Raw genomic sequence first — 27,651 nt, forward strand, 5'->3', positions numbered from 1 at the left:
CTCTTATGAAAGCAAACACAGAAAGAAGGTAGGGTAGCATAAAAGAAATAGAAATGAATATAAAAGTTGAGATTAGAAGTTAGTTTTCGTTTAAGTTTAGGTTGATTATGCTTTACTCCAACGTGTGGTTCATGGTTCTATAAGATACTTCATATCTTGGTCCCCTCCTCCAAGGAAAGGCATCTAAAATTTTGATAATTAAATACTGATCAAGCAGCAGCAAAGATCTTTTATCACAGAACCACAACTCTTATTTGTTTTATCCTTAACAAAAGTATCTGAAAGCTTCTTATATCCAACTTAACATACCTCCTTATATATATATATATATATATATAATTAATTAATTAATTAATTTAGAGCATATTAGGTAGAATCCTTACGAATAGTTGTGTATTTAAGATTTAAATTTAAAATTTTAGTTAAGCTAGAAGAGTTTCTTACCATTTCATCTACATGCTCTTAAATTAAAAAAATATAAATTATAATAACACAATGATATAAATTTTTAATTTTTAATTTTTATTTTTTATTTATACTTGGTATCTTTGAGTACACTCGTAATAGTACCTATTTTAGTGACTTAAAAGAGGACAAAATTAGCCCCCCACGTTCATAATTGATCCATTATTACATGACAACTATGTATTCTTAACAGGTTGGATCAATGCAGAAGTAGGATTCATGGATCAAGTACAAAAGAGTATGATCTGATCTGTACATTATAAACTGATGGGCATAAAGTGGTAGTTAGCAGTCCTTGAATTGAAAGGGTAGAGAACATAATGAAAACATAATTCAGAACATGCCACTCGTGCAACAATAAATTAATGAAATTATCTTCATATTTTGTACTTGCAACTACAATTTTTTTAAAAGTTGATTAACATATAAATAAGTTGATTTTAATCTTTTTATTACATCTCGATATCTAGAATAGTGTATTAAAATCGGACTAAATTATCAATCTATAAATTTAATCAATTTAGTTAATTAGATATATAAAACTAATTAAAAATCTAATTATATCAAAATTTGACAGATTAAACGAATTAACCGGTAGAATTAAATTTCATTGACCGAACTTCTAACCAATTTAATCATTAATCCGGTGTTTTAAACTTTGATGTAAAGTTCAATATTCTTCATATCCAAAGAACTTGGGAAGATACAAATCTTTAATGGTATCAACTTCCATGTATTGAACCTTGGAAAGTACTTGATTGGCGGTGGGGAAAAGGCGGTGCATGAGAAGGAGAGAAAGGGTTGATAGAGAAATCCGAAATGAAATCTTTAAGAGCAAAAATACAAAGTTTTCAACAGTGAGATTCATTGTATTCATATAACAAACCTTGAGAGATTGCATTAAATAAGCTAAGATTTTGATTCATTGTTTTGTCATGCATGCATATTTATCATTAGAACAAGACATGACAACAAAACTAATATTTCATAGAATCATTAAAAACCCACACTGCCATCACATGCCTTCACGTTGATGTGAGGACCTACTCATTTCACCTTCAATAATTGTTCCTACAGCTAGTATAAATACCTTAACCAATCTGTTCATATGCTCAACCATTGAAGCTTACCATTCCATGTTGAAGAAAATTACTATGCCACCTTTCTCACCAAAGCCTACTCCTTCTTACAGGGTTCGGTCGATTAGCTTTCCTGCTAGATCACACCCTAATATTCGCAGAATTGAAGAGGAGTTGAACAAGCTCAGTACTTCTTGGAATGAATCATCATCAGTGAATGCAGAAAGAGTTCAAGCTCGGCTAACTGGACTTAAAGAGATATACACATGCATAGAGAGTCTCTTAAATTTGCCATTGACCCAACAAGCTCTTGCCCAACATCAACAGGAGAAATGGGTTGGTGACATGTTAGATGGCTTGATAAGGCACTTGGATGTGTGCAGCAACACAAGGGATGCTATTTTGTTGATGAAGGAATCCGTTCGAGAACTTCAATCAGCTCTTAGAAGAAGCAAGGCTGGTGGGGAATTAAGCATCGAAAGCAATATCAATGCTTATTTTTGCTCGAGAAAGAAGATGAAAAAAGAAGCAGCAAAGTTTCTTGCAGCATTGAAGCAGAAGGCCAACAGCATATCCTCTATGTTAAATGCAGATGATCATTATCTTGCTGCAGTAGTTAAATCACTTAGAGAAGCGAACTGGGTTAGCATTTCAATATTTAGCTCACTCTTATTGTTCCTCTCAGCACCAATCTTGAAACCAAAAACTAGTAAATGGTCTTTGATTTCAAAATTGGTGCACAAAGGAGTTGCAGCATCTGAAAGCCAAGAAGAGAACATGAATGAGTTGGAGAATGTGGATGTTGCACTAACCAACCTATTAGTGCCTAATTCAGGCAATGTTTTAGATCAAGAAGAGAAGGTACAATCTGCACAGAGAATGCTGGAAGTTTTAGATATCAGCATTGAAGAATTAGAAAATGAATTGGAGTGCTTGTTTAGACACCTAATTCATACTAGAGTCTCCCTTCTGAACATAGTTTCTCACCAACTAGAGTGACTTGAACAGCAATTTGTAAAGAAATGTAGCATCCTCAAGTTTTTGGAGGATCTATATTGTTTGAGATCTTATATGTACAATTAATCATGTTCATCAATCTCATTGTACAGTGAAAGATTGGAATAAAATTCAAATTGTGTATATCTTTTGATTCATCAATTGGTAGCATGGAATTTTTTTCTTTCTTGTTCATCATAAAGGGATAAAATTGATCAAGAATAGCATAATTAACCCATTATTGTTAGCATCAAAACTATTTGATATGGCCCAAATTATATGTCCAGTTCTGAATGCTCAACATGTCCATTCTGCTGGACTACAATTTTATGACCCATTAGAATTAAATTTGGGTTCAAGTTAGCCAACTCATTTTTTTTTTTCAGTTAAAAGAAAAAGAAAAAGAAAAGAAATATTTGAACAAATTAAAAGACATTCAATAATTGTCACAACTCACAACCTTAATTTAATTTACAACAGAAAAGAAAAATGCCAATGCTTGCAATTAGAATTGGAATTTTTCTTCTTAAATTGCAGATTTCTCCTCCAAATTGATAGTACTGATAGTTGTTTATTTGGGTTTAAATAATAGCTCAGTGAGTCTTATTACACAACTGTAGATCATAGAGAAAACCTATGGGAGAATCAAGTTCCTATTATGTAACATATCTTGTTTGATTGGGTTCTATGTGGCTAAGAATCTTTTGTTGTTAGATTAAGCATTGTTTGAAACTCTAGGATTCTCAAAAAGTCAAGTTAATTATTGATGCGGGAAAAGTTTTCAATATTGGATAGCTAAATATACTTTATCAAGGGATTGTTTGGCATTGAGGTTAGAATTCAATTTTATTTTATCTGATATCTTGAGTTTTCAGAAAAGCAGATAAATTAATGTTTACCTAAATGCAAGTTTGGGGACTCTCCTTAAACATGCTGTTGTCCGATATCAAATATTTATTTCTTTCTGCAAGATGATAGTAAATTGACATCACTATCACTAGTAGATAAGTTTCATGGTGCTGTAGGTTGAGCATGTTTTGGCTGCAATGCAAATGAGTTTATTGAGTTCGTCTGTTGTGGCCAGCAGACCTCTGAAAGAAGGAATTGCTACTTCAACATAATATCGTGGTGTATAATGCAGCATAAATGTTGGCAACTGTAAGCATTGGAGGGTCCTTGACCAACTGCTGACCTAAAGACTTCTTATCTCATCTTGCAGAAACTTAGAGCCTCTGTTGCAAGGAGAACAAGCTTGTCACCATCAGATTGGAGAGTGAATGAGGCTTCTCCAATTACGAGTGACCGTGCAGTTAGATAATGGAAGAATGACACACGCACACACATATATATAAATAAAAATATTATAATTATCAAATATCTAACCATTAGTATTATACACCCAGAATAGCCAAGGAGAAAAGAAGAAGAAGAATCCTAAAAAAAGAGTCGTTGATTTTGGTAACTAATGGGAGGTCCTTGACTAACGGATAGGAATCTTCAGCAGAGTAATGTAATTTACTTCTTATAAAAGATGCAAATTTTAGGCCATGGTAAAGTTAGTTTTAGCTGACTGCTCTTTTCTTGTGTAGAGCTATAAAACTTGCAACATTCTGCAATATTTTGCATAATAGGAAAGAGTAAGAAAAGAGTACACAGAAAAGATGTAAAATACTACATCTCAATTGTCAGATCAAAGCAACAGCAAATCCTTTAAAATGTGGATGCCATCATCATTCTTCAATTTACAGAATTTTTCAGTATCACTACTGAGTGAGGATGTTGAGTAAAGAGACTCTATTTTGTACTAAACACCTAGACATGCACTCTAACTCAGCCTCAAGGCTATCAAGACTAAGATTTACAGCCTCTAATAATGTCTGTATCCTTTTCACTTCCGCTTTGGGATCACCGGCCTGTAACTGCTCGTGAAGGGAGGAAAGAGAGAGATCTAGACTCTTGATTTCATTTATATGATCTTCTCCTTTATCAGAAGAAGATGATCTTAGCGAAATTAGTTTTGAAACTGATGCCCAGCCGCTCCTTGTCTTCATTCCTGGCATGGATAAGAATAATAGAAGGGACCGAAAAATGGATATGGTGATGATGCTTGCTTCTCTTATAACTCTTACCACCATAGATACGTTCTGATCTGCATCAAAAACATCAGGGCAGCCAACTTTGGTTTCCAATTTCTTTAATGCTACAAGGCACTTGCCAATATCCTTTTGTACCTTCTTTCTTGAATTAATATAAGCATAGATATTACTTTTATTGCTTGAATTTCCACCTTTTCTGCGAAAAGCTGACTGAAGTGCTAGAACATGTTCCTTCATCATCAGCAATAGATCCTTTGCGGTGCCGCAAGTATCTAGCAATGTGAGAGATCCATCAAGAGCTTCTTCCACTAACTTTCCATTCTGATAGTGAATGATAGCTTGTTGAGCTTGTGGGGTGAGAAAAATTTGCTCGACGTAATTGTATAACTCTGCAAGGCCAACTAGACCGATTTGAAAGCTCTCAGCGCCGAAAGGTGCTGTTTCAGAAGCAGATAATATCTGCCAAGATTTTAGGTGATTAAGTACTGCATCAAACTTGAGAGAAATTGGGTGTTCTCTAGATGGCAAGCTAATACTCCTGACAGGAAGATGCAGGCAAGGAGATGGAGATGAGCCTTCCATTTTAGTTTGCATAGAGCTAGGCAAATATGCTGCTTCAGTCACTAATTTCTTCAATATTTATATGGGAAGATGATGAAGAAGCATTACCTAGTTTTTCAAGGCAAATTGCATGTGATAACACTGGCTACCCTGCATTTTTTGATTTCTCTGTAGTATTTGTGCCAACGATCTTGCAGACTTTATTCTTTCTTTATTCATGTGGTTAATATGGTAATTACAAATAGATATATGAATGTTTAAACAAACATTACAGGATAAAGGCAGAGTGCTGTAGTGTGCCTCTTCTATCATGGCTAGTGCCATCCTCCCAAGCAAGAATTTAGTCCTGTACATCGAATAATCATACGTTTCATAGAAATTATTCCATTTCAGACAGCATTAGCATTGCTCAGGATAGGATGTTCGAACAATGAGGATTAACCTACGGCCACGAATTTAGGCTTATGGTAAGAATCAATGAAGGCAGAATAGCTGTTAGCTCCATATTTTATTGGCACATTGGTAATGCTAGTAAGTTTATGTCCTTGGCAGACAAGAACGAATTTTTTTAATCTAATCAAAAGAATAGAATACAGGCAAAATTATTGTAGAGGACAACTTCCTAGAGACATTATGATTTGAGAAAAAACAAAAAAGAAAAAATCTGACAACATTGAAGTACCTCATGCTGGCAATTTCAGCATCATTATCACATGGTTCTCCTTTTTTATTATGGTTTTACTGAATGCGACCCCTTTCATTGTTGCATCTAGAATTACATACAATGTACCTAAAAAATGTACCTGCCCAAAAATGTTCATCAAAGATGCTGTCTTAGTGCACCTTTAGCAGGTGCATTCTTAAGAGTATAGCTAGAACCAGCACCAAGAAAAAAACAATATGTTCACCAAGAAGAGAACAATACTTTAGCTAGGTGCATTATGATAATTATTATTGAATTATTGAGACTTGTACTCCAGCCACGAATCTAGGCTTATGGTAAGAATCCCTGAAGACAAATTAGCGATGTTAGCTCGAATATTGCATTTAAGAATGGAATATCACATGGGTAACTATGGTATAATCCTTGTCATTGGAAGACAGATGAGGCCACACTGATAATATATTGGCTGGGAAATTATTAAAAGAGGACAACTTGCTTAAGACATTGCGATAGAAGAAAAATTCTGAAACACTGAAAAACATCATGCTGCCAGTTTAGGATAACTATATATGAGAAGGTAATAAGAACATGTTTCTTCTTGTCTCCAAGGTTAACGTGATGCACCATTTTATAATCAAAACCGTACGTTGTACATGCAATGTACCTATGAATGGTACTCCTTGGGAGACGATGGATTTGAATCCTTTGCCCAAAAATGTTCATGAAAGATGCTGTTATAACTCACCTTCTAGCCTGTAGCTGCATTATTGACATAGCAAGAATATCCACTTCAGAAATAAAAGTTACACTGATGGACGAGTCACGAGTGAATCTTGATTCCATGAACAAGTTAGAGTGGAAACAAAGTGGTAATCGAACCAATTGAGGAAGGGAAAGTAAGAGTTGACTGAGGGAAGGTCTAACACAGAACATGTAAGACACTAAAAGACTCCTAGGGCAACAAGTATTAATGAGAAGGGTATAATGAGGCATATAATGAAAGAGAATTCTTATAGTTAATGTCACTGAGGGATGAAGATTGTCTATGCTCTTATGGGGTTAAATGCCTGGTATCAAACCTTCGCACTTTTTTCCAAATGGTACCAAACTCTTAATTTGTTTTTTTAGTACTACTCTTATTATTTCATGTCTTGATGAGGAATCCGACTTATTCTTGATATGACTGCCGAATTTATAAAATATCATGGGCTACTGACTTCTTTACTTTATCCTATTCAGCAATTAACAACATCTCAACTCTCTCTTCCCCCGTCTAAACCCAAAATCAAATCCATTTTGCTTTCTTGTATCTATTTCCTCTTCTCATCTCTGGAACCCATCACTCCCAGTAAATAGTGTTTGTAATTTCAGTTTTAGTTTCAAATCCAATCCAAACAAAGGCATTTGACCGGTCCATCAATTCCCCGTTATCCTGACGGAGAGCTCCGTTATCACGGTGGTGAGACACGCGTTCTGGCCGTTGACCGGTCCATTGCCTTCTCTGGTAAGCGTTAATTGCATAATTATTATGTTGAATAGTCTTGATTTAGAGATGGAGCTGGAGTCATTTAGCTTTGTGTTTATTATACAGAGCTGTTAATGAAGCTTGGAGAGTTACGTGGAACCAAAGTGAGTGTTGTACGTTGTCAATTGCCAAAAGAAGATCTAGATGCTCTACTATCAATCACCTGTGATGAAGATCTAGCTAATTTAATCGAGGAATACAATCGAGCTACCAATCAAAAGATCAGAGCCTTCCTTTCCATCTCTAAAAAAATATCCTCTTCTTTTTCTTCATCGTCATCATCATCATCTTCCTCATCATCGTCATTATCAGCTTCTAATAGCTATGCAGCTACTTCGTCATCAACACCGAGATGTTACCATCAGATGTCGAAGCCCGTACCTTATCCTGTGAAGCAGGAGATTATTCATCACCATCCTAATCCTCAAAAAAAAAAAAGAAAAAAAATTAATGAATTGGGGACTGTAAATCGTTAAGATGGATTTACGTTTTTTCTTTGGTCCGTGGAAAATTAATGAATTTTCAGTCCAATTTCCGAGTATGGATTCCAAGAAAAAAAACTTCTTGTTATTGTGATGGTGAGTTCTTTTCCCCCTTTTTGGATTGTGAAGTCATTTCTATTTCCAGTTTTTCGGCTAGCACCGTCCAGCCAAATTTCCATTCGCGTGCAACAGCAGATCATTCTCTATTGTCACTTGCCAGATTCCTCCATAGTTGCGTGCTACGTCGTCTTCTTCTTTATTGATCATTGATGGCTTATGCTTCGCACATTCTTCCGGGCCATTATTGTTATATATCCACTTCCCCTTTCCTAAGCCTTATCTTCTTATGATTTCGTCTCGTCATTCGTTGTTCTTGTTTGTTTGTTTCTTTGTGTTTTATTGTGTGTTATCACTTTGTTTGATTTATTGAAATAGAAACTGAAATTGAAACTGAAATGCCTTTGTTTGGATTGGATTTGAAACTGAAACTGAAATTACAAATACTATTTATAGGGATTGATGGGTTCAGAGATGAGAAGAGGGAACAGATACAAGAAAGTAAAATGAATTTGAGTTTGAGTTTAGACATGAGAGATAAAGTTGAGATGTTGTTAATTGCTGACTAGGATAAAGTATATGTAACAGATCATGGTATTTTATAAATCCGGCCGGATTTCTTCAGAGAAAATACAGAAATAATAGGAGTGGTATCAAAAAGAAACAAATTTAAGGTTTAGTACCATTTAAAAAAAAGTATAAAAGTTTGGTACAGCGGTACATTTAACCCGCTCTTATGTGTGTCTATATGATGTGAGGTTCACCATTCTTGTCCTTTTCAAGTTTTTCTTTTTTATTTTCCAGATCTGTAGAGTAAAGTTTTCTTTTAATTAAATTTGTTGATAAATTATTAGATACACCCTCCTTTATCAGTCAGAATTTGGATCTTCTTAGCTTGTAAAAAAGATTCTTTAAACCTATTTACTGGAAAAGTTAAAATTCAGTTTGTAAAATAGATTTTCTTGGACCTATTTGTTGAAAAAGTTGAGATTCCTTATGGGATTGTGACAAGAAAACCAGTAGCAAAACATTTTGCTTTTTACTGAGTTCCCTTCAATAAATGAGTGAGCTTCTCATGCCATTAGTTCAATTAATTCTCTTGCAGATTCTACTCAAACTACGTCATTATGCAGGCATCTGAATTAACAAATTTGTTTGAGCCAGTCGCTAATAATGATATCATATTATAAAATAAATCCTTTGGTAATGTTCCAAAGCCGCTTTTAATGATGACTTTGCCCATGCAGGGACTATTGAATTATTGCAATCCGCCGGTATTTTTGTTATTAAATCCAACGCAACTCTAATAGCATAGATACAAGTATTTATAAATGGATTTAAATTAAACTTTAATATTTATATCGTATTCAAATTTGAACTTTTAGATATCTATTATCCAATTATTTAAATAGATATGAATATAAATTATCTGAATTAAATATTGGATATCCGTTTAAAAGATATATATATATATATATATATATATATATATATATATATGTCTAAAATAAAATAATAAAAAATTAAAATTAATTGAAATTTTATTTAAAATCATATTTTAAATTTTATAATTTTTTATTTTATTAATTTCTATTAATATATTTTAAAATCTAATTACTATAAATGGATACTATTTATATTAGTAGATATTTAATGAATAGAGTATTTACTATTTATTTAAATATTTATAAAACTTATTTAATAACTATATATATATTAAAGATATATTTTCAACAAATTCAGATAGCGTAAAGGTATTTTTATTTATATATGTGATAAATTTAGATAATTAAATTAAATTTTTTAAATAAATTTGTGATTTGAATATTTCTAAATGAGATAACCGTTGCTATTTCTAACCTATTGCACTTTTGGAGCCGACACGGACTCGCAACATATCTGAATGGTTATATTTATCTCATTATCTATAAAAATAAAAAGAAAGAAAAAGATTGAGTTGGATCTCTTAATGATGCCACATCATTGCATAGGAGTTTGAGTAGTTCTACTAAGGCCAAAGCCAAATCTTAAGTGCTCCTTGAATTTGTACAATAGCAAAGGTGAAGCAACTCTTAAGAGGGAAATGCATTTTAAGGTTGTCTTAATCAACATCAATATATGCTTAAATAAGTTGTTTCTTTTTGTTCATTTCAAAGCTAAAACTACTTCTAATTTGGGGTGTTTTATTAGGATCCATTCTTCGCCAAGATTTCCATACTAATACTATACCTAATGGAAAAAAATATATGATTAATGTTATTTTGCCTATTTAATTTTAGATTGTGACTTAGCCCATTTGTCCATAGGATCCATCTGATCAGTTGTTCTACATGTTATGAAAATCAAGCAACCAACTAAAGTAAATCCTTAGAAAAACATGCGTACAAGTTAACCAAACACATCTTAAATTTGGCTTGACAGAATGAGAAATAGGAGCATTTCCAATGCCAAAGGGATTTGATGATAATAAAACTGTATTACAATTTTCATTTAATTTGATTTTGAGATAGGTAAGTTTGAACTATGATATATATTTTTAACGTGATCTCATTTGATGGGTAAATAAAGATATCCGTTATATTATATGAGAATATCATAATTTAATTAATTAACATATATTCATTTAGCCATTCAATATTATAAAATTTACAAGAAATGTAACATTTTTATTTTACAAATAAAATGTAATCGACAACATTCATTTCTTATGTAAATTGAAATAAAAAATACAAATAAAAAGGTGGAGTTATTTAAAGCACTGAATCACTGATGATATTAATAGCCAAGACATAATATTTTCTTTTCTTTTGCTTCAAGAATTTACATTTTAAAATAATCTCAATATTTGTAAAAATACAAAATCTCAGCTACTTTAAAAAAGAATAAAATTAGGGTGTTGAACATTGACCTATCCTTTAAAATGTACAGAAAGAAAAATAGAAATTACAATGTTCAAGGAGTAACAAGATTGAGGAGGGACACCCTATTTTGGATTAGGCATCTAAAAACACAATCTAATTTAGCTTCAATGCCTTGGGTGCTGGCAGCAAGTGTCTTTAGTCTCTCTTGCATTTCTTGCACATCAAACCTGGCATTCTCTTTTCTGATTTGTCCAAGAATGGAAAAGAGTGCAATATCAACTCTTCCTACCTCATTGAAAATCTTCTGATCTTTATCAGAACCAAGAAATCCTGAACGTATCAGTTTTGATATCAATGGCCATCCGCCTGTACTTGTCTTCGTTATTGGTAGAGACAAGAATAACATGACAGATTGAAATAAGCCAATTGCAATTGCATGCACTTCTTTCATCACTTTAATCAGATACGATGAGTGATGCTCTTCATACGACGTAGGAGATGACACTGTTTTCTTTTCCAGTCTCTTCAACGTTCTAATGGAGTTGGCAATGTCTTTCCTTGCTCTCTTTCTGAAACTAACATAAGCTTGAACGTTGCTTTCAATGCTTGAATCTTTACCCCTTCTGCGTAGTGCGGACTGCAGGTCCTGGATGTGTTCTTGCATTGTCAAGAACATGTCTCTTGCAGTGCTGCATACGTCTATTAATCCGATGGACCCATCAAGTACATCTTCGACCTGGTTTAAATGATGATGGTGAAGAGATTGCTGGGTCTGAGGAGAGTGAGTGAGTTCATCAATGCAGATAAACAGCTCTGCGAGCCTAGTCAAGCCAGTTTGAAGAGTCTCAACTCCTAAAGGATTTAAACTGGAAGCAGATTTTAACCTGGTTAGCCCTGCTTCAATTTTGAGCGAATTGGGATGCAACCTAGAAGGCAAGCTGATAGACCTAACAGGAATGTGCACAGAATTGTTGTTCATTGTAGACAAGCCTGCCATTTCTTATTAATTACAGCACTTGAATCTGGAAAATGATGCTTTGAATATTGATGGTCTGCCACTCTATTTATATGAATACGAGGCCTTTGTTTGTTTATTGCCTAGGCATGCAGTAGCTAGGCAGATATGCATGTGAAGCTAACGTGGGTGATTCCAGCATTGTAAGATCTTGTAATAACTTTAGACAGCAAGCTCCAACCCCTGAAATCTTTCTGTAATATTGAGGCTATGAGATGAGCAACGTATAGGTTATATTTATTTATGCGTTTATGATGGTGAATTGTGAACAATTGCATCAGGCTATGAAGGCCGTATGCCCCCTTGCTTCCCTCAATCATTAGTGCCTTTCTTGTCTTCATTATAGATTCAATCATGTTCTTGTAATTAGGTCGTGAACAGGAAGGGCTGGCAGTGCATGATTTTTCTACTTTCAAAGAATGCAAAAATGTGTCGAATCTATTGACCAAGCCATAAAGAATGGGCGACGGATAAGGACAAGAAGGACAAGGTCAAGATATTAAGTGTCTTTTTTTTTTTTTCTTTCTTAAATTTAGGAGTCACCATTGGGAAATGAGTGTACTCTTTATATTGTTCATCACTACGATGTTAGATCATCGATATGATAAATGTAAGCTTTGAAATTGAACTTTGAGATCAATTGAATTGTTTTTGAAGTATTTAAAATCTAATTGATACACTTTGTATATTGTATATATAATTAATGATGTCTTGCGGTAAATATTATGAGCTTATCTCTATCTTATATAATATAAAGATTTAGGGTTAATATGAGCAGTATAAATTAGTATAATACTTGATATCATTCCAAATATAATGCGTACCACACGGCATAAAGCTAGGTTCTAAATTCTGTAGAGAAATCCCATATGGGCTATTGGGGAACAAGAACAATAATTGAGATTTTCTTCTGACAATGTTAGCTTAACAAAACATGAATATTAAAAAATGCTGGGTGTGTGGGGAGAGAGAGGCTCAGTAGTTTGTTCACAGTTAAGTGTCCCAAGCGTAATGGGTGCAGAAGAGTTTGCCCATAGTTACATCACATGCCCTGTTACTGCACTATAAAGAGGCCACGATTCCTTTGCCCCCTCTAAATTATGAAATACAGAATTCATCTCTTTGTGTGGCTATATTAGATGCATTTTCTTACTATTTTCTGGACAAAAGTAAAAAAAGAATTTGGCACCCAATTCCGCCTTCCTTACCCTATGCTTTCACATTATGTAATTCTCAAGTTACAACCCTAATGTTTTACCGTAAATTTGGTAGGTGCAGAACGTGCATCAGTTTTAGTTAAAATATTAACGCATGTTAAGAACGGTTAGCTTAAAAAAATGCATGCACAAGGCTGTCATATCATTGACGAATCTTAAATGTCGTCCAGGCAGAATAGCAAGTACAGGACAAAACACAGCAAAGATCCAAAGTTATTGAACCTCGAAGCAGGAGTAATAACAAAGTAGCTCTCCTCCTCTACCACATTTGAAAAGGCTTTAGTCGTATACTCTGTTTAGAGTTATCAGATTGAAAAAATTTACCCACCTTAGATATATGTTTCTTGTCCATACATTAAACCAAATTTAATATCCAAATATAAAATACTCGGAGTATATAGCACTCAACTATTCAATATGGTGTATACATCGGAGTTGGTAAGTATGACCCCATTAAATAAATAAAGTTCGTTAACAGATTATTCACCAACACCACTTTACTAGACGCACTGTAAAGCCAACTAAAAGTAAGAAGCATATCAATATACAACAGGTTGATGTTTTTCAGAGGAATAGCCCCCTGTAAACAGTATCTCTTCTTGCACCATTCTTCCTGCAATTCATCTGCTTATTGATTCAAGCATCCTAAAAGAACACACGCCATGCTCTGTTGTGCAGAGAAGAAATGCAATGGACCGTTTGATTAAATTTCTTTTTCACTGGAGTTGTTTAGAGCAATTATTCTCCTTTGGGACAATGGTCAGCGAGCAAAGAACAGAGTTTTGCATTACAAGGAAAATCAAATTCTACCATAACTTGATGATACATGTGTGATCGCATATAAGCTAATCAACAATACATGACACATGTAAAAAAATGTGATGCCTCAAAATGCTGATGCACCAATGATTGTAGTTAATAGGAAGAATTGTAAACTTCCCAATTTACCTTAGAAACATTGAGGTCTTCGTTAAGGAGTCAAAGATCTCTCTCTCCAAGCCAAGCATTATATCCATTAGCAGCTAGAAGGATTGCTATATGTCGCTTGTCGGTAGCTTCCACCATCCTACACTGAAGATAGTTTTTGCTAGCATGTTTAATTCTGTTATGCAGAACTGCTACATGTCAAGCCAAGCAAAGGGTGTTGACAACTCCAACCAACAATTTACCTGCAAAAACTTGGCTTAGGTGAGCTCGTGGTTGTAAACTGGAGATAACAGGTACATATTCTTTCATCAGATCTCATAGACAAACAATATGAAACAGCAAAATTGGGGTCCATCAAAGAGACCACCATTATTCAACCTTGTGGCAGTAAAATGGGAGCATTTGCAGCTAAAATAGAGCAGCAATGGTGGTCTGGGTATGGCAGTGAATTGGAAACATTAATCCTAGATAAGATAACTCACAAATCTTACAATCAGTGCAAAGGAGGTGCAAAATGATGATTGTTCTGTAGAGCATCTAAAGGTACAGGAAACCCAAAAAGCAGGTCCCACAAAAGTGCACAGGAAATCCAAAATAAACATCAGAATTAGACAGCTAAATACAACTTAAAGATGAAAAGATTCTAGATGAAACTGAAGACTTTATTCATAAGAAAAAGAAAAGAACAAAGGGTTTTGCGGAGCAAACCAGAGCATCCTGACCCTCTTGTAACAGTAACAAATCTATTATCAAGCACTGAGCTAAAAAGAAAGCAATGGAAATAAGCAGGACTAAACACCTTAACATATCAGACTATATAAAAGTGTTGGAAGAATTATTGATCCTCACAAGAGGACAAGTGAAAAAGGTACAAAAATCATACCATAAAAGTGAAGTGTTTTACCTAATCTAGAGAGTTCCTCTAGTGAACAATTGCTTTCCAGATATAATTACAACTCAGGCTATCACAATGTTCCACTTTAAATGTCAAGAATTTTTAGTATGAAAACAAGGTGGCATCCTCCTGTCAATGACATATATGTAATTTACCCAATCACTAGTGCAAAACTATATTTTTGCTGCATAAGAGTGTAGCATTGCATTATATCCCACAATTGTCTTTACTTCAGATATGATTTGTTTTTCTCAATTTTCCAAGGTTGATGAGCTTAAATATTTTTCAACCCATAAGCTAAAGCATCAGTGTCAGTTTGCCATAGTAAAGATTAACAAACAGGACAATTTCCCAACACAAGAATTAAATTAGTCTAACAAAAACAAGTTACTAAGATCAAACCAAGCAAAGAGAATTCATTATTTAATATCGAACATACCAGTTAAACAAAAAGTGTCATCCTCCTATCAGTGGTCTAGACCTTGATCTCCTAATATAATTAACTTGCTCACTAATGCAAAATTTTAAACTCATTAACATTTATCCGCCATACGAGATAGCATAACATCATCTCCCACAGTTCTATTCTCTTTAGGTATGATAAATTAATCAATTAAACTAATTAACTTAAATATTTTCAACCAATAATCTAAAGCAGCACGCAGTCTCAACTTTAGCATCTTGGATTAACAAGATATTTTGAAACCAAAACATTTAGTTGGACATAGAGCGGATGATATCAATTATAAGCAAAGATAATTAGTAACGAAATGCAGGATATACCAGTTAGACAGAAAGGCCTTGCTCTCTGGCTTTCTTCAGCCACTTCAGTGTACTCTCCAATGTCGTGTAAGCAGCAGCATTAGTTAAGCTTTTACTCTCCACTGCATAATCAAACACCTCATAAGCCTCTGCAACCTTACCCTCCCTACAAAGTGCCCTTACAAACGTAGCATAAGAAGCAGTGTCAAGCAGCATACCACCTTCTTTTATCACATTATACAACTCGATTCCTTTCTCCAACAATCTCTCCTTGCACAACCCATAAAGCAATGTATTATAAGTGCATGAATTCGGACTACACCCTTTCATTTCCATATCCTCTAGAAGCGCCAATGCACCCAATGCATCACCTTTTCTACACAACCCATTCATCAATGAAGTATAAGTGACAGCATCAGGAAAATGACCTGATTCAACCATAATTTTCAAATACCTTTTAGCTTCACTGACTCTCCCACCTTTCGACAACCCAAAAATCAAGGTATTATACGTAATAAGATCAGGCTCAATCCCTTCCTCTTTCATTTTCTTAAAAACCTGAATTGCATCACTCCCTTTACTCAACATACAATAACCTTTCATGATCGTATTATAAACAAAACAATCAGGCTTAAATCCACACTCTCTTAAAATGCCCAGTAATCTCATAGCTTCGCGAAGATTCTTCGAATTACAAACATTGTCAATCAATATAGTATAAGTAACAAGATTAGGTTCTAAATCAAACGAACTTCTCATTTCATCAATAAAACTATAAACATTACTTAAAGCTCTACACTTGCACAAACACTTGACAAGAAAATTATAAGTAAAAGAATCAGGCTTTGAGTGTTTTAAAGACAGTTCTTTTACTAATTTAACAGCATCGTCTTCTTTACCAGCAGAACAAAGAGCTCTTACTGCAATATCTACAGTAACTTGCGTTGGCATAAAGCCATTATTAACCATTAGATTAAGAATTTGATGAACTGGGGAGAGGGTAGGATCAGGTGCTTTGCAGGACTGGGAGAGTAAAATATGGTAAGTTGAGATGGTAGGGGTGAAGGAGGGGAGTGTTTTGATCATGTGGCGGAGAAGAGAGATTGAATCATCAATGGTGGAGATTGAAGAGTAAGACTGGAGAAAAGAGTGGTGAAAACGCAGGTCTAGGGGGACCCGTGTAGTGGAAATGAGAGAATTGAAGATTTCTTTGGCTTCATTGAGTTCTGGTGACTTGAAGAGGCGTTTTTGTTGGATTGGAGTTGGAATTTTCTGGGAAAGCTGGAGCTTGGTTTTCTTGGAAAGGTAATGGGGTTTTTCAGGTGGAGGAAATGGGTTTGGTTTTCTTAATAGAGCTGTTGTTGAGACTGCTGAACGCAATGAAGGTGGGACTTTTCCCATTTTTCAAACTGTTTAGGGGTTTTGGCTCTTGATTGTTTGAAGTAGGGTTTTACAGTGTTTATCTTTTTGGTGGTTATTTTGAAGAGGATGCAGGAAGGATCTAAACGGCATCGTATTGTTTCATAGCCTTTTACAGATCACATTCACACACAAGAGTATCTGGTGGGCTGCAAATGAACCCATCTTTTTGTAATTAGATTATAATTAATAGATCCAACTGAAATCTTTGTAAGTAAAGAATTTTATTTTTTTCAATGCAGTAAATAACTTAACAAGGCATCTATATATATACATGCAAGTCGAACCCTCTTTTCGATATATATATATATATATATATATATATATTAAATTTTTCTAATATGTGTAATTAATTATTTAATATATAAAATTTTATTTTGATATGTGAATTATTTTTGACATATAGTATTTAAATTTTTATTTTTTTAATAATTTATTGATTAATAAATTACATTCCTAATAAAAATCTTAAAAATAAAATATTAATTATATTTTAATATTATATTAACTAATAAATAACTTTCTAATCGGGATAAAGATATAATTTTTATTATAAAAAATTGTAACACATTAATTATATTCTAATATTATATAACTAATAAATAGTTTTCTAATTAAATAATAAAATTAAATTTTATTCTAAAAAATTATATATTAATATTATATTAACTAATAAATTAATTTTATAATTAGATAATAATTTTAATATAGAAAATAACAACTTAAATTATATTTTTAATATTATATTTAATAATAAACTAAATTTTTAATTATATGATAAATTTTTAATTTTGAAAAATAGTAATATTAATTATACTGATATATTAATTTTTAATATTAAAATTAATTAATAAATAATTTTTATATTATTACATTAACAAAATTTTAAAAGTTTTAAAAAATAAAAATATTTAAAAATAATTATTTTTATTATTTTTTAAAATTTTGCAAAATAAAATTAAATATTAAAAAATTTATTAGATTGTATTTATTAATTTAATTTTATAATAAAAAAATAATAATGACCGTATAACGGACGGATAAACAGTTAATAATATATAATATCTTAGATGAGACTTGAACTCTTTTACCTCTGAATTCTAATTTTATTGTTTGATGTAATTTATTTAATGCGAGCATCAAAACAGAAAATTCTAAATATTTGATATTCACGGTGTTGAGTGTAAAGATGAACATTATCCGTTGCTACAACTGGGACCTTGGTTGCTGATATGTCTTTTAATTTTTATTATATGGCTGTTGATATTTCTAAGTTTGGTATTGTTTATGCTGGTGTTAACAAGAATGTGGGTCTTTAACGTTGTTGGTGGTGATGGAGAAGATGGCCGTGGTGGTTGATTGGGGAGTTGACGGCAGTGGTTGGAGTTGATGGTGGCGGTTGATTGAGTTTATAATTAATTTAGTTTAGTTTATTATTTTATTTTTTTAAAGCAAAAAAAGAGACAGGTCTCTTTGATATAATTGGTTTATATTTTAAGTGGTTTTAATATTATTAAATGTGTTTAGAAATGAGATTGATTAAAAATAAAAATTAATATGTCTCATTGATTAAATATAAAAATTAAAGATTAAAAGTGAAAAGTATACGGATGAAATTATATATTAAGTCTAAAAGAAAAATTACAATTTAGTAGACAGTCAATCGATCTAATATATATATATCTTATTATATATATGGACTAAATTTTGATATCTTATTTTATATATATATATATATATATATATATATATATATATATCATTTTTATATATAAATTTTTATTTTGATATATAAAATTTTTAATTTTTAATTTTAAAAGATATTATTATTAAATTATATTTTTAATATTATAATAAAAAATAAATTAAATCTTTAATTTTATAATAAATTCTTAATCCTAAAAAATAGTAATATCAATTATATTGATAATATTAATTTATATAATATAAAAATTAATTAATATATATTCTTAAAATAATTTTTATATTATTACATTAATAAAATTTTAAAAATTGAGGATATATAAAAATAGTTAATTTGTTATTATTTTTTGAAATATTATAAATTAATATTAAATACTAAAAATTTGATTAAATTATAATTATTAATTTGATTTTATAATTGAAATAATAATAATAACAGCCATGCAACATACAAATAAATGACTAGTTATAAAAATTCGAGATGCTTAAGTTCTATAACCCTAATTTTTTAATTCTATTTAATATATATTCACAGTTTATTTATTGGATATTCAATAAAATTGTTTTATATTATTTACTTACAGTATAAAATTTAATAATATAGATATATTATTCAAACAATTGATGAAAAATTTAGTGAAATCTGAATTGCAGCCTTTGAGAGTGACTTTGGGATTAGTCTATTTTTTATTTTGCTATATTTATGTTTTACAAGTATAAAGAGAAAAATTAACTTGATTTGCCCGTGAATCCATCAGGCATAGCGAGCTCAGCCCAACTTATAGTCAATCAAGCCATACATAGTGAATCTTAAGAGGCCTCAGGAGCTGTCGTTTCATATGTTTTAACTAACGAACCAAAAGCAGCACCAATTTTTAATCACTAATTCAGGTGCAACTCAAAGTGTGAAGTGTTTCACTAAGAAAACTCAGTTCACTGCAATTGATCAATAACCAATATAATAGTTTAGCCAGCAGTCATTAAAGGGTTTACATGGCCAAAACACAAACCTGTTTTTGTAAATCTACCCTTGTGTATTATGAATTATCTTGACAGGAGAAGTTCTATTAGTTCTCTTTCTTTTTGTTTATATTTCATTAACTGGTGAGAGTCGAAGTTCTCTTTCATGTAATTCTAATAATGTTTGTGCATTCCAATAGCTATTTCTTCGACACAAATCACATTAGTTAAATTGCGTTTGTTCATATCAAAAGTATTAAATAAGATAATGATATATGATATAATATAATAAAATAAAATAAAATAATAAAATTAAATTAAATAAATCTTATAGGTACAATAGTACAGATTATGAAAATATAAAATAAATAGAAATACAACAAGGGTACAGGATGAAGACCAGAAAATGCAAGCCATTCGTGCACACAATATAATAAGTGGCTTAACCTGCAATAATGATCTGGAAATTGTACCCATAATGTCCAACATGCATTTTTTCTATCTCGAAACATTTGGATCTTAATTTTTGAAATGAAGAAATTCATGGCAGGCCACATCTTTTAAGATATAGCAGCTGCGTTTTTTAATATTTGAAACTACTTGTAATGTTGCTGCTGGGGAGACAATTTTGGAATAGCTTGTAGAAAAATGCCTATAATAAATAGCAATTAGCAGGACACCTCATATTTGATTCTTGTAAGACTCTTCATCATTGAATTTGATGGAGACAGGGTAACTGATATTTTAATGAAGAGACCACATTGGCAAGACTGGTCTCCTATCCTCTCATTTATCCTGTACGCATATTACTAGAGATACAAAACTGTTCCTGAAGACTCACCCAACAGATAAAGCTTTTGTCATGAATGGTTTTCTGACAATATATAAAGAGAACTAGTTCATTGGTGTATAACATTACCATATAATCTGCAAGCATCCTGTGTAAAAGGATTAAAGCAACAATGGCTAATAGGTGCCATGTTAGATCAATTAGCTTACCTTCAAGATCCCATCCTACCACTATTAGAATTGAAGAAGAGCTGAGCAAGCTCAAACCATTGGAAGCATCATCAGCATCAACTTTAAGCTCACTTTGCTTTGATCTATCAGGAGTAGATGGCCTGTACCATTGTGTGAATGATCTACTCCACTTGGCATCAACCCAACAAGTTTTGTCTCGCCATCAAAGTCAAAAATGCCTCAACCAGTTAATAGATTGGTCTGTGAGGCTTATAGATGCTTGCAGCATTACAAGGGATGCCATGTTGCAGTTTAAAGAACAAGTTCAAGCTCTTCAATCCGCTCTTCGCAGGCGAAAAGGAGATTTAAGCATTCAAGAAAACATTTGTAGGATGGTGTATTGGCATTTGGTCAATTACGCAACCCATTCCTACTTTGTCATGATGATGGGCCCAACCCCATCTCTCTTTGTTGACTTTGCCTAATTTGAATCCTTTGTCCGCTTAAATATTTTGCACTTCTTCTCTTCCCATATAAGCATCCTTTTTTTGTTCCATCTTCAAAAGAACACATTTTTTCTGCAGCCCCTACCATATAACCTAGAGAGAGAAACTGAGCTGTGTGAGACCAGAGAGACCTATGTGGTATCCTCTTTTTCCGGCGATCGCAACGTCAAGTCTTGTGAGCGTAGAGAGGGCTTCCGTTCCCTGACCTTTGTGTGTCCGTCGTTCTTGCTCCGGTGTGTGGACGTCCCGTGGAAACCCTGAGCCTGTGAGGTGCAAACGTAACAGTGGTATCAGAGCACCGTTCGGTCGCCATCGTCGTCGCACCAGGAGCAACTCCGCCAAGCACTGCCGCCATCGCCGCCGTGCGCCACCGCCATCACCACCGTGCACCGCCGCCATCTGCCACCTTCGTCCGCTGCTCTAGTCAGATTATCCAGCTAGTTACTTGGTGTTTCTGCTTTTGATTTTTTTCTGCATACTTTGTGTTTGCTTGAATTCCTTTGTGGTTTTCTACTCCTCTGTGATCAGTTTGTTTATCCTCTGTGGATTGTGTATCTTGATTCTTAATTGTTGCAATGGCTGCAAATCAATATGGTCTTCTTCCTTTCAATGGAAGGACTGATTTTGATATTTGGAAGCAAAAGATTAAATGTGTTTTAATCCAACAAAAGTATTTAGAACATTAGTGGAATATACCTGAATCGAGGATCAATTAAAACGAGCTGAACTAAACGAACTGCATGTTCCACAATTTACGAACTTGTCCGACTGTGCTTAGAAAGGTAGGTATCATGGAAAATGCTAAGGATTTGTGGGAAAAACTTGTTTCATTGTACACTGATACTTCCTTACCTGGAAAGTTGTTTCTGCTTGAAAAATTCTTTAGGTTTAGACTTGATCTAACTAAAGATATTGAAGAAAACCTAGACGTGTTTAATAAGCTAATTCAAGACATAAAATTGGTCGGTGACAAACACATTGATGATTACACTCCTATTGTTCTTCTTAATGCCATTCCAGACTCTTATAACGATGTCAAATCTGCCATCAAGTATGGTAGAGATGAAATATCTCTCGATATAGTGGTAAATGGATTAAAAAGTAAGGAATTAGACCTTAAACAACATAGGCCCAGTAGTAATCAATCTAGGGATTTAGGGAAGCCATGTTTGTGAGGGTAGATCAAAGAGTAGATCCAAACACAAAATGAAGGATGGCCAGTTAGAAACAATAGTCAAAATGGTAGGAAGAGGGGGAAGTCCAAGAAGAGGGTTTGTTACAACTGTAACAGCCCAGGGCATTTTGCTAATGCCTGTCCACATCCTAAGAGAGCTGAACAAGCTAATATAGTCTCAGATGGAAATAAACTTGGTGATGTTTTTTCTGTTTGTGAACATAGTATAGTTTCAGATGGTAATAGACTTGGTGATGTCTCCTCTGTGTGTGACAATGTTAAATCTGTGACAACAAATATGACTGATAATGAGTGGCTAATTGACTCTGGATGCTCTTTTCACATGACACCTTACAAGCACTTGTTTGATTCTTATGAGGCATGCACTTCTGGTTTTGTGTCATTAGCTGATGGTAAGAAATGCAATGTGCTAGGTATAGGTAATATCTGCCTAAAATTTGATTGTGGTAGTGTGTTTACTGTGAAAAATGTGAGGCATGTACCTGCTTTGTGTCATAATTTGCTCTCTGTTGCTGCTCTTGAGGATGCTAATTTAGAGGGTAGATGGGGAAAAGGACGCATGAAATTTTTTAAAAATTCTCTTGTGTTATTCAATGCTATTAGGCGAAATAACTTGTACGTTTGTTGTGCTGATCCTTTTGCTGAATCTGCTAATGCTGTATGTTCTGATATGACTTCTTTGTGGCATCATAGATTATGATATATGTCTAATAAGAGTTTAGAAATTCTGCATAAAGGGGGTTATTTTGGGGAGGACTCTGTGTCTTCTATGCCTTTTTGTGAAGCATGTGTGTTAGGGAAACAACATAGGGTGAGCTTTCCCATTTCCTCATACCCTAGGCTTACCAAAAGCACGTCTGTACTGGAATATGTGCATTCTGATGTTTGGGGACCTGCTAATCTCCCAACCCATGGGGGGAAGAGATATTACCTGTCAATCATAGATGATTATTCTAGGAAGGTCTGGGTGCACCTACTAGAGAGAAAATCTGATGTTTTTCAAAATTTCAAAAATTGGAAAATTTTGATTGAAAACCAAACTGGTAAGAAAATTAGAATTCTAAGAACTGACAATGGTTTAGAATTCTGCAATAAGGAAATGAACCAACTTTGTGTTGATAGTGGGATTAGGAGACATAAGACTGTCACCTACACTCCCCAACAGAATGGAGTGGCTGAGAGGATGAATAGGACTCTCTTAGATAAGGTTAGGAGCATGTTGACGGCCTCGGGGTTACCAAAGAAGTTTTGGGGTGAAGCAGTTATGACTGCTGCATACTTAGTGAATAGGTCACCCTCGGTACCTTTAGGTGGGGAATGTCCTGAAGTGGTCTTCACTGGAAAACCACTCGATTTATCAAACCTTAGAGTTTTTGGTTGTGCAGCGTATGTGCACCAAAACGGTGATAAACTTGACCCTAGATCTAAGAAGGGAGTTTTCTTAGGTTATCCAGAGGGGGTTAAGGGCTATAGAGTTTGGGATAGAACCATAGCCGGTTTTAAGGTTGTGATTAGTAGAGACGTTGTTTTCAATGAAGTTGATTTCCCTTGTTTGCCAAATGCTGTTCTTGAACCTAAATTTGGTTTGGAAGAGACTCATTTTGAGGTGGAGTCTCAACCAAACACCTGTGTGCCATTGCCTGATAATTCTGTTAAGTTTGATATGCATACCACCCTTAGTGAGGTGGAGCCTTTGCATGATACTGATGCCACCACCATTGGTGAGGTGGAGCATCAACATGAGCATGAACATGAGCATGATAATTTGCATGATGTGCATGTTGATTCTGATTTTCCTGAACAAGTTGAAGAAATTTCTTTGCCTGTTGAGCCTGATTTACATGATTATCAATTGACAAGGGATAGGTCTAGACGAGCCATTAGGAGAAAGGCAGACTCAATGTCCGATTTTGCCTTTAATGTGTTTGAAGACCTAGAATTAAATGAACCCGAATCATTTAAAGATGCCCTCAGTTCCCATGAATCTCACAAATGGCAAAGTGCCATGAACAATGAGATGGAATCTTTGAGGAAGAATCAGACTTGGACCCTTGTCCGTAGACCTCCAAACCACTCAGTTGTTGATTGCAAGTGGCTTTACAAAGTCAAGGAGGAACCTAATGATGTTAGGTTTAAAGCTAGGTTAGTGGCTAAAGGAATTACTCAAAAAGAGGGGGTAGATTACACTGAAATATTTGCTCCGATTGTGAAGTTTACTATCGCCGAATCATGCTTGCTTTGTGTGCTCACTTTGATTGGGAATTGAAGCAAATGGATGTGACTACTGCTTTTCTGCATGGAGATTTAGATGAAAAAATTTATATGTCTCAACCTGAAGGTTATGTGGATCCTAAGAAAAGTGACTATGTGTGTTTACTTAGGAAGGCCCTGTATGGCCTCAAGCAGTCCCCTAGACAATGGAACATAAAGTTTGACAAATGCATGCAATCCTTGAATTTTGTGAAATCTGAGTGTGATCCTTGCTTGTATTTCAAAACTGCATCCAATGTGCCTATCTTCTTGCTGCTATATGTGGATGATATGTTGATCATCAGTCCATGTTTGAAAACCATAGCTTACGTGCAAAAGTGCCTTTGTGATAACTTTTCCATGAAAGACTTAGGTGACGCTAAGAAGATTTTAGGCATGAACATTGTTAGGGATAGAAGCAAATCCATATTAATTTTGAATCAAACCTCATATGTTGAAAAGGTTTTGAGTAAATTTAATATGTTGGGTGCTTCTTCTGTGAATGTCCCACTTGCTTCCCATTTTGTGTTGAGTAAGGATCAGTGTCCCAAAACTGATTCCGATGTTGAGAAGATGAAAAATGTACCTTATGCAAATGCCATAGGATCCGTGATGCATTTAATGGTAAGTACTAGGCCAGACATTGCTTATGCTGTGAGTGTATTGAGTAGATACATGTCCAACCCTGGTATTGCTCAACGGAATGCTTTAAAATGGTTGTTGAGGTATCTAAAATCTTCCCGTGAATAATGGATTGATGTTTACTAGATGTCCTGAAAGTGTTAAGTTGTGTGGTTATGTTGATTCCAATTATGCTAATGATAGAGACAATAGGAAATCAACAACGTCCTATGTGTTTACTCTTTGTGGGTCCTGCATTAGTTGGAAGTCCCAATTGCAACCCATTGTTGCATTGTCAACTACGAAAGCAGAATATGTTGCTGCTACAGAGGCTTTCAAGGAGGCTATATGGCTTAAACGTCTAGTTTCTGAACTTGGTTATCTTAAGCATGATGTTGTTATATATTCTGATAGCCAATCTGCCATTCAATTATGCAAAAATCCTGTTTTCCATGATAGAACAAAACATATCGATGTTAGGTTCCATTTTATCCGTGATATTGTAGAAACAGGGTGATGTGAAGTACGACCAAGATCCCATCAGAATTCAATCCGGCTGATATGGGGACGAAGTGCCTATCTGCTGAGAAATTGCTATCTTGTAAAAGGATTCTGAATTTTGATTGTGGTTGATTCTGTGGTTATGCTTACCCTTTGTGTTGGTTCCCTTTTGCTCTGTGCTTACGGGAACCACGCTCCATCGTATGACTGGCTCGTGTGCTGATTGTACTGGATTATTGTGGTCCAGGAGAGTGTTGCAAAGCACTCCTCCAATTGTGTTGCGCTGACCATTGTGGTTAGCAGGTGTGCCTTGTGCATCACCCATGGTTAACTTTCCCATTTTCACTGTGTTTTTTTACTTTGTGTTTTAAAACCGGTGAGCAGGCAGTGATGAATCCACAACGACGTATCCACACACCGCCAAGGCCAATAAGGTGGAGAATGTAGGATGGTGTATTGGCATTTGGTCAATTACGCAACCCATTCCTACTTTGTCATGATGATGGGCCCAACCCCATCTCTCTTTGTTGACTTTGCCTAATTTGAATCCTTTGTCCGCTTAAATATTTTGCACTTCTTCTCTTCCCATATAAGCATCCTTTTTTTGTTCCATCTTCAAAAGAACACATTTTTTCTGCAGCCCCTGCCATATAACCTAGAGAGAGAAACTGAGCTGTGTGAGACCAGAGAGACCTCTGTGGTATCCTCTTTTTCCGGCGATCGCAGCGTCAAGTCTTGTGAGCGTAGAGAGGGCTTCCGTTCCCCGACCTTTATGTGTCCGTCGTTCTTGCTCCGGTGTGTGGACGTCCCGTGGAAACCCTGAGCCTGTGAGGTGCAAACGTAACAACATTGATGATTATTCTTGTTTCAGAAAGAAGATGAGAAAAGAGGCTAATAAGTTGATTGCAGAACTTAAGCAAATGGACAACAAACTTGGAGCACTTCAACTCCCAAATCAAGATCAACACCTCTCAGCTTTGATTCGTGTTCTTAGAGAAGTAAATGTAAAGAATAGTTCTGTTTTCCAATCGTTCCTGTTGTTCTTGGCAACACCAGTATCAAAGCCAACACAAAGTAGGTGGTCAATGGTTTCAAAATTGATGCACAAGAGAACACCAGCATGTGAAGAAACTCAAGAAATTGTAAATGAGCTACAGAGTGTTGATTATGCATTAAATGAGATGTCCAATGTTGACAACATTCAAATTGCACGCAAAAAGCTGCAGGACTTGGAGATCAGCATTGAAGAGCTTGAGAATTGTCTGGAGAGAGTGTTCAGGCACTTGATTAAAACAAGAGCCTCCATTTTGAACATTTTCTCCCAATAGAAAACCCTGAATATAGTTAGACTCTGTCTTCAGCCTTTCCAAAGCACACAAATTTTCAAAGTATCTGCTCAGGAATTTCCTATTCTAAATGTATACGATCAAATTGTATAACTATAAAATGAAATATACAAAGAAGTTCTATTCTATAATTCATGTTGTTAGCAGAATATCAGTTTCCATCCTTCTTTTATTGCTGTAAATATATAAATTATAAAAAGCTTCATATAACTTTTTCATCCAAGGCTTCTAATCTTTATGCTACATTTTAAAGCTTTATGGAAATCGTTTTGGCTTTCAGATCTTAATAATTGAATTTGATATTTCCTGCTGTCACTAATCTTTGTTAGCACTTTTTTACATTTTTATTTTTCACTTTCAGTTTGTAAGAATTAAGAAGCTTGTACAAATTCAGGGGTCATGCTTAAAATTAGCTGGAAGTGTTACAGCTGAAAAACTTCAATGTTTCAGGATCACCTGCGGAAACAAAATTTAGATACTTTTCGTAATGGCATGAAATGCTGTCAGGATTCCTGATTGCCACATCATTTCTTGTAGTAACAGCAACACGTGTCGAAATAGCAAGCAGTGCACGTATGGGTACCAAT

The 27,651-nt window shown here is 34.2% G+C and overlaps 6 protein-coding genes across 6 annotated transcripts; 3 read left to right on the forward strand and 3 right to left on the reverse strand.

Moving 5' to 3' along the window:
- The first annotated feature begins 1,529 nt into the window (after positions 1–1,529).
- On the forward strand, positions 1,530–2,678 carry LOC8268733. Its single transcript, XM_002521632.3, has one exon. It carries the CDS (start codon positions 1,602–1,604, stop codon positions 2,541–2,543), a length of 942 nt encoding a protein of 313 aa, XP_002521678.1. The 5' UTR covers positions 1,530–1,601; the 3' UTR covers positions 2,544–2,678.
- A 1,590-nt stretch (positions 2,679–4,268) lies between these two features.
- LOC8268734 lies at positions 4,269–7,005 on the reverse strand. Its single transcript, XM_048374665.1, has one exon. It carries the CDS (start codon positions 5,228–5,230, stop codon positions 4,304–4,306), a length of 927 nt encoding a protein of 308 aa, XP_048230622.1. The 5' UTR covers positions 5,231–7,005; the 3' UTR covers positions 4,269–4,303.
- LOC107261460 lies at positions 6,881–8,332 on the forward strand. Its single transcript, XM_015720845.2, has 3 exons — positions 6,881–6,931; positions 7,239–7,365; positions 7,453–8,332. The coding sequence occupies exons 1-3, from the start codon at positions 6,881–6,883 to the stop codon at positions 7,860–7,862; spliced, it is 588 nt and encodes a 195-aa protein (XP_015576331.1). The 3' UTR covers positions 7,863–8,332.
- A 2,464-nt stretch (positions 8,333–10,796) lies between these two features.
- On the reverse strand, positions 10,797–13,292 carry LOC112535283. Its single transcript, XM_025157808.2, has one exon. It carries the CDS (start codon positions 11,781–11,783, stop codon positions 10,878–10,880), a length of 906 nt encoding a protein of 301 aa, XP_025013576.2. The 5' UTR covers positions 11,784–13,292; the 3' UTR covers positions 10,797–10,877.
- A 495-nt stretch (positions 13,293–13,787) lies between these two features.
- On the reverse strand, positions 13,788–17,120 carry LOC8268736 (pentatricopeptide repeat-containing protein At2g17670). The gene is made up of 2 exons (XM_002521635.4): positions 15,624–17,120; positions 13,788–14,187 (listed from the first exon to the last, which is right to left on the reverse strand). The coding sequence occupies exon 1, from the start codon at positions 17,001–17,003 to the stop codon at positions 15,627–15,629; it is 1,377 nt and encodes a 458-aa protein (XP_002521681.1). The 5' UTR covers positions 17,004–17,120; the 3' UTR covers positions 13,788–14,187; positions 15,624–15,626.
- A 3,501-nt stretch (positions 17,121–20,621) lies between these two features.
- Positions 20,622–27,083, forward strand: LOC8268737. The gene is made up of 2 exons (XM_015720837.2): positions 20,622–21,028; positions 26,567–27,083. The coding sequence occupies exons 1-2, from the start codon at positions 20,648–20,650 to the stop codon at positions 27,044–27,046; spliced, it is 861 nt and encodes a 286-aa protein (XP_015576323.2). The 5' UTR covers positions 20,622–20,647; the 3' UTR covers positions 27,047–27,083.
- The last annotated feature ends 568 nt before the right edge of the window (positions 27,084–27,651 follow it).

Source organism: Ricinus communis, chromosome 5 (assembly GCF_019578655.1).
Source record: "Ricinus communis isolate WT05 ecotype wild-type chromosome 5, ASM1957865v1, whole genome shotgun sequence".
Lineage (NCBI taxonomy): Eukaryota > Viridiplantae > Streptophyta > Magnoliopsida > Malpighiales > Euphorbiaceae > Ricinus > Ricinus communis.

Bases quoted from the DNA above. Each gene is read 5' to 3' on its own strand.
- LOC8268734 (XM_048374665.1), bottom strand. From the start codon at position 5,230: ATGCAAACTAAAATGGAAGGCTCATCTCCATCTCCTTGCCTGCATCTT.
- LOC107261460 (XM_015720845.2), top strand. From the start codon at position 6,881: ATGTCACTGAGGGATGAAGATTGTCTATGCTCTTATGGGGTTAAATGC. The intron at 6,932-7,238 runs GTATCAAACCTT...TTTCAGTTTTAG, and splicing joins CTTATGGGGTTAAATGCCTG to TTTCAAATCCAATCCAAACA. The intron at 7,366-7,452 runs GTAAGCGTTAAT...TTTATTATACAG, and splicing joins CCGGTCCATTGCCTTCTCTG to AGCTGTTAATGAAGCTTGGA.
- LOC8268737 (XM_015720837.2), top strand. From the start codon at position 20,648: ATGGCTAATAGGTGCCATGTTAGATCAATTAGCTTACCTTCAAGATCC. The intron at 21,029-26,566 runs ATTTGTAGGATG...AAACGTAACAAC, and splicing joins ATTTAAGCATTCAAGAAAAC to ATTGATGATTATTCTTGTTT.
- LOC8268736 (XM_002521635.4), bottom strand. From the start codon at position 17,003: ATGGGAAAAGTCCCACCTTCATTGCGTTCAGCAGTCTCAACAACAGCT.
- LOC112535283 (XM_025157808.2), bottom strand. From the start codon at position 11,783: ATGGCAGGCTTGTCTACAATGAACAACAATTCTGTGCACATTCCTGTT.
- LOC8268733 (XM_002521632.3), top strand. From the start codon at position 1,602: ATGTTGAAGAAAATTACTATGCCACCTTTCTCACCAAAGCCTACTCCT.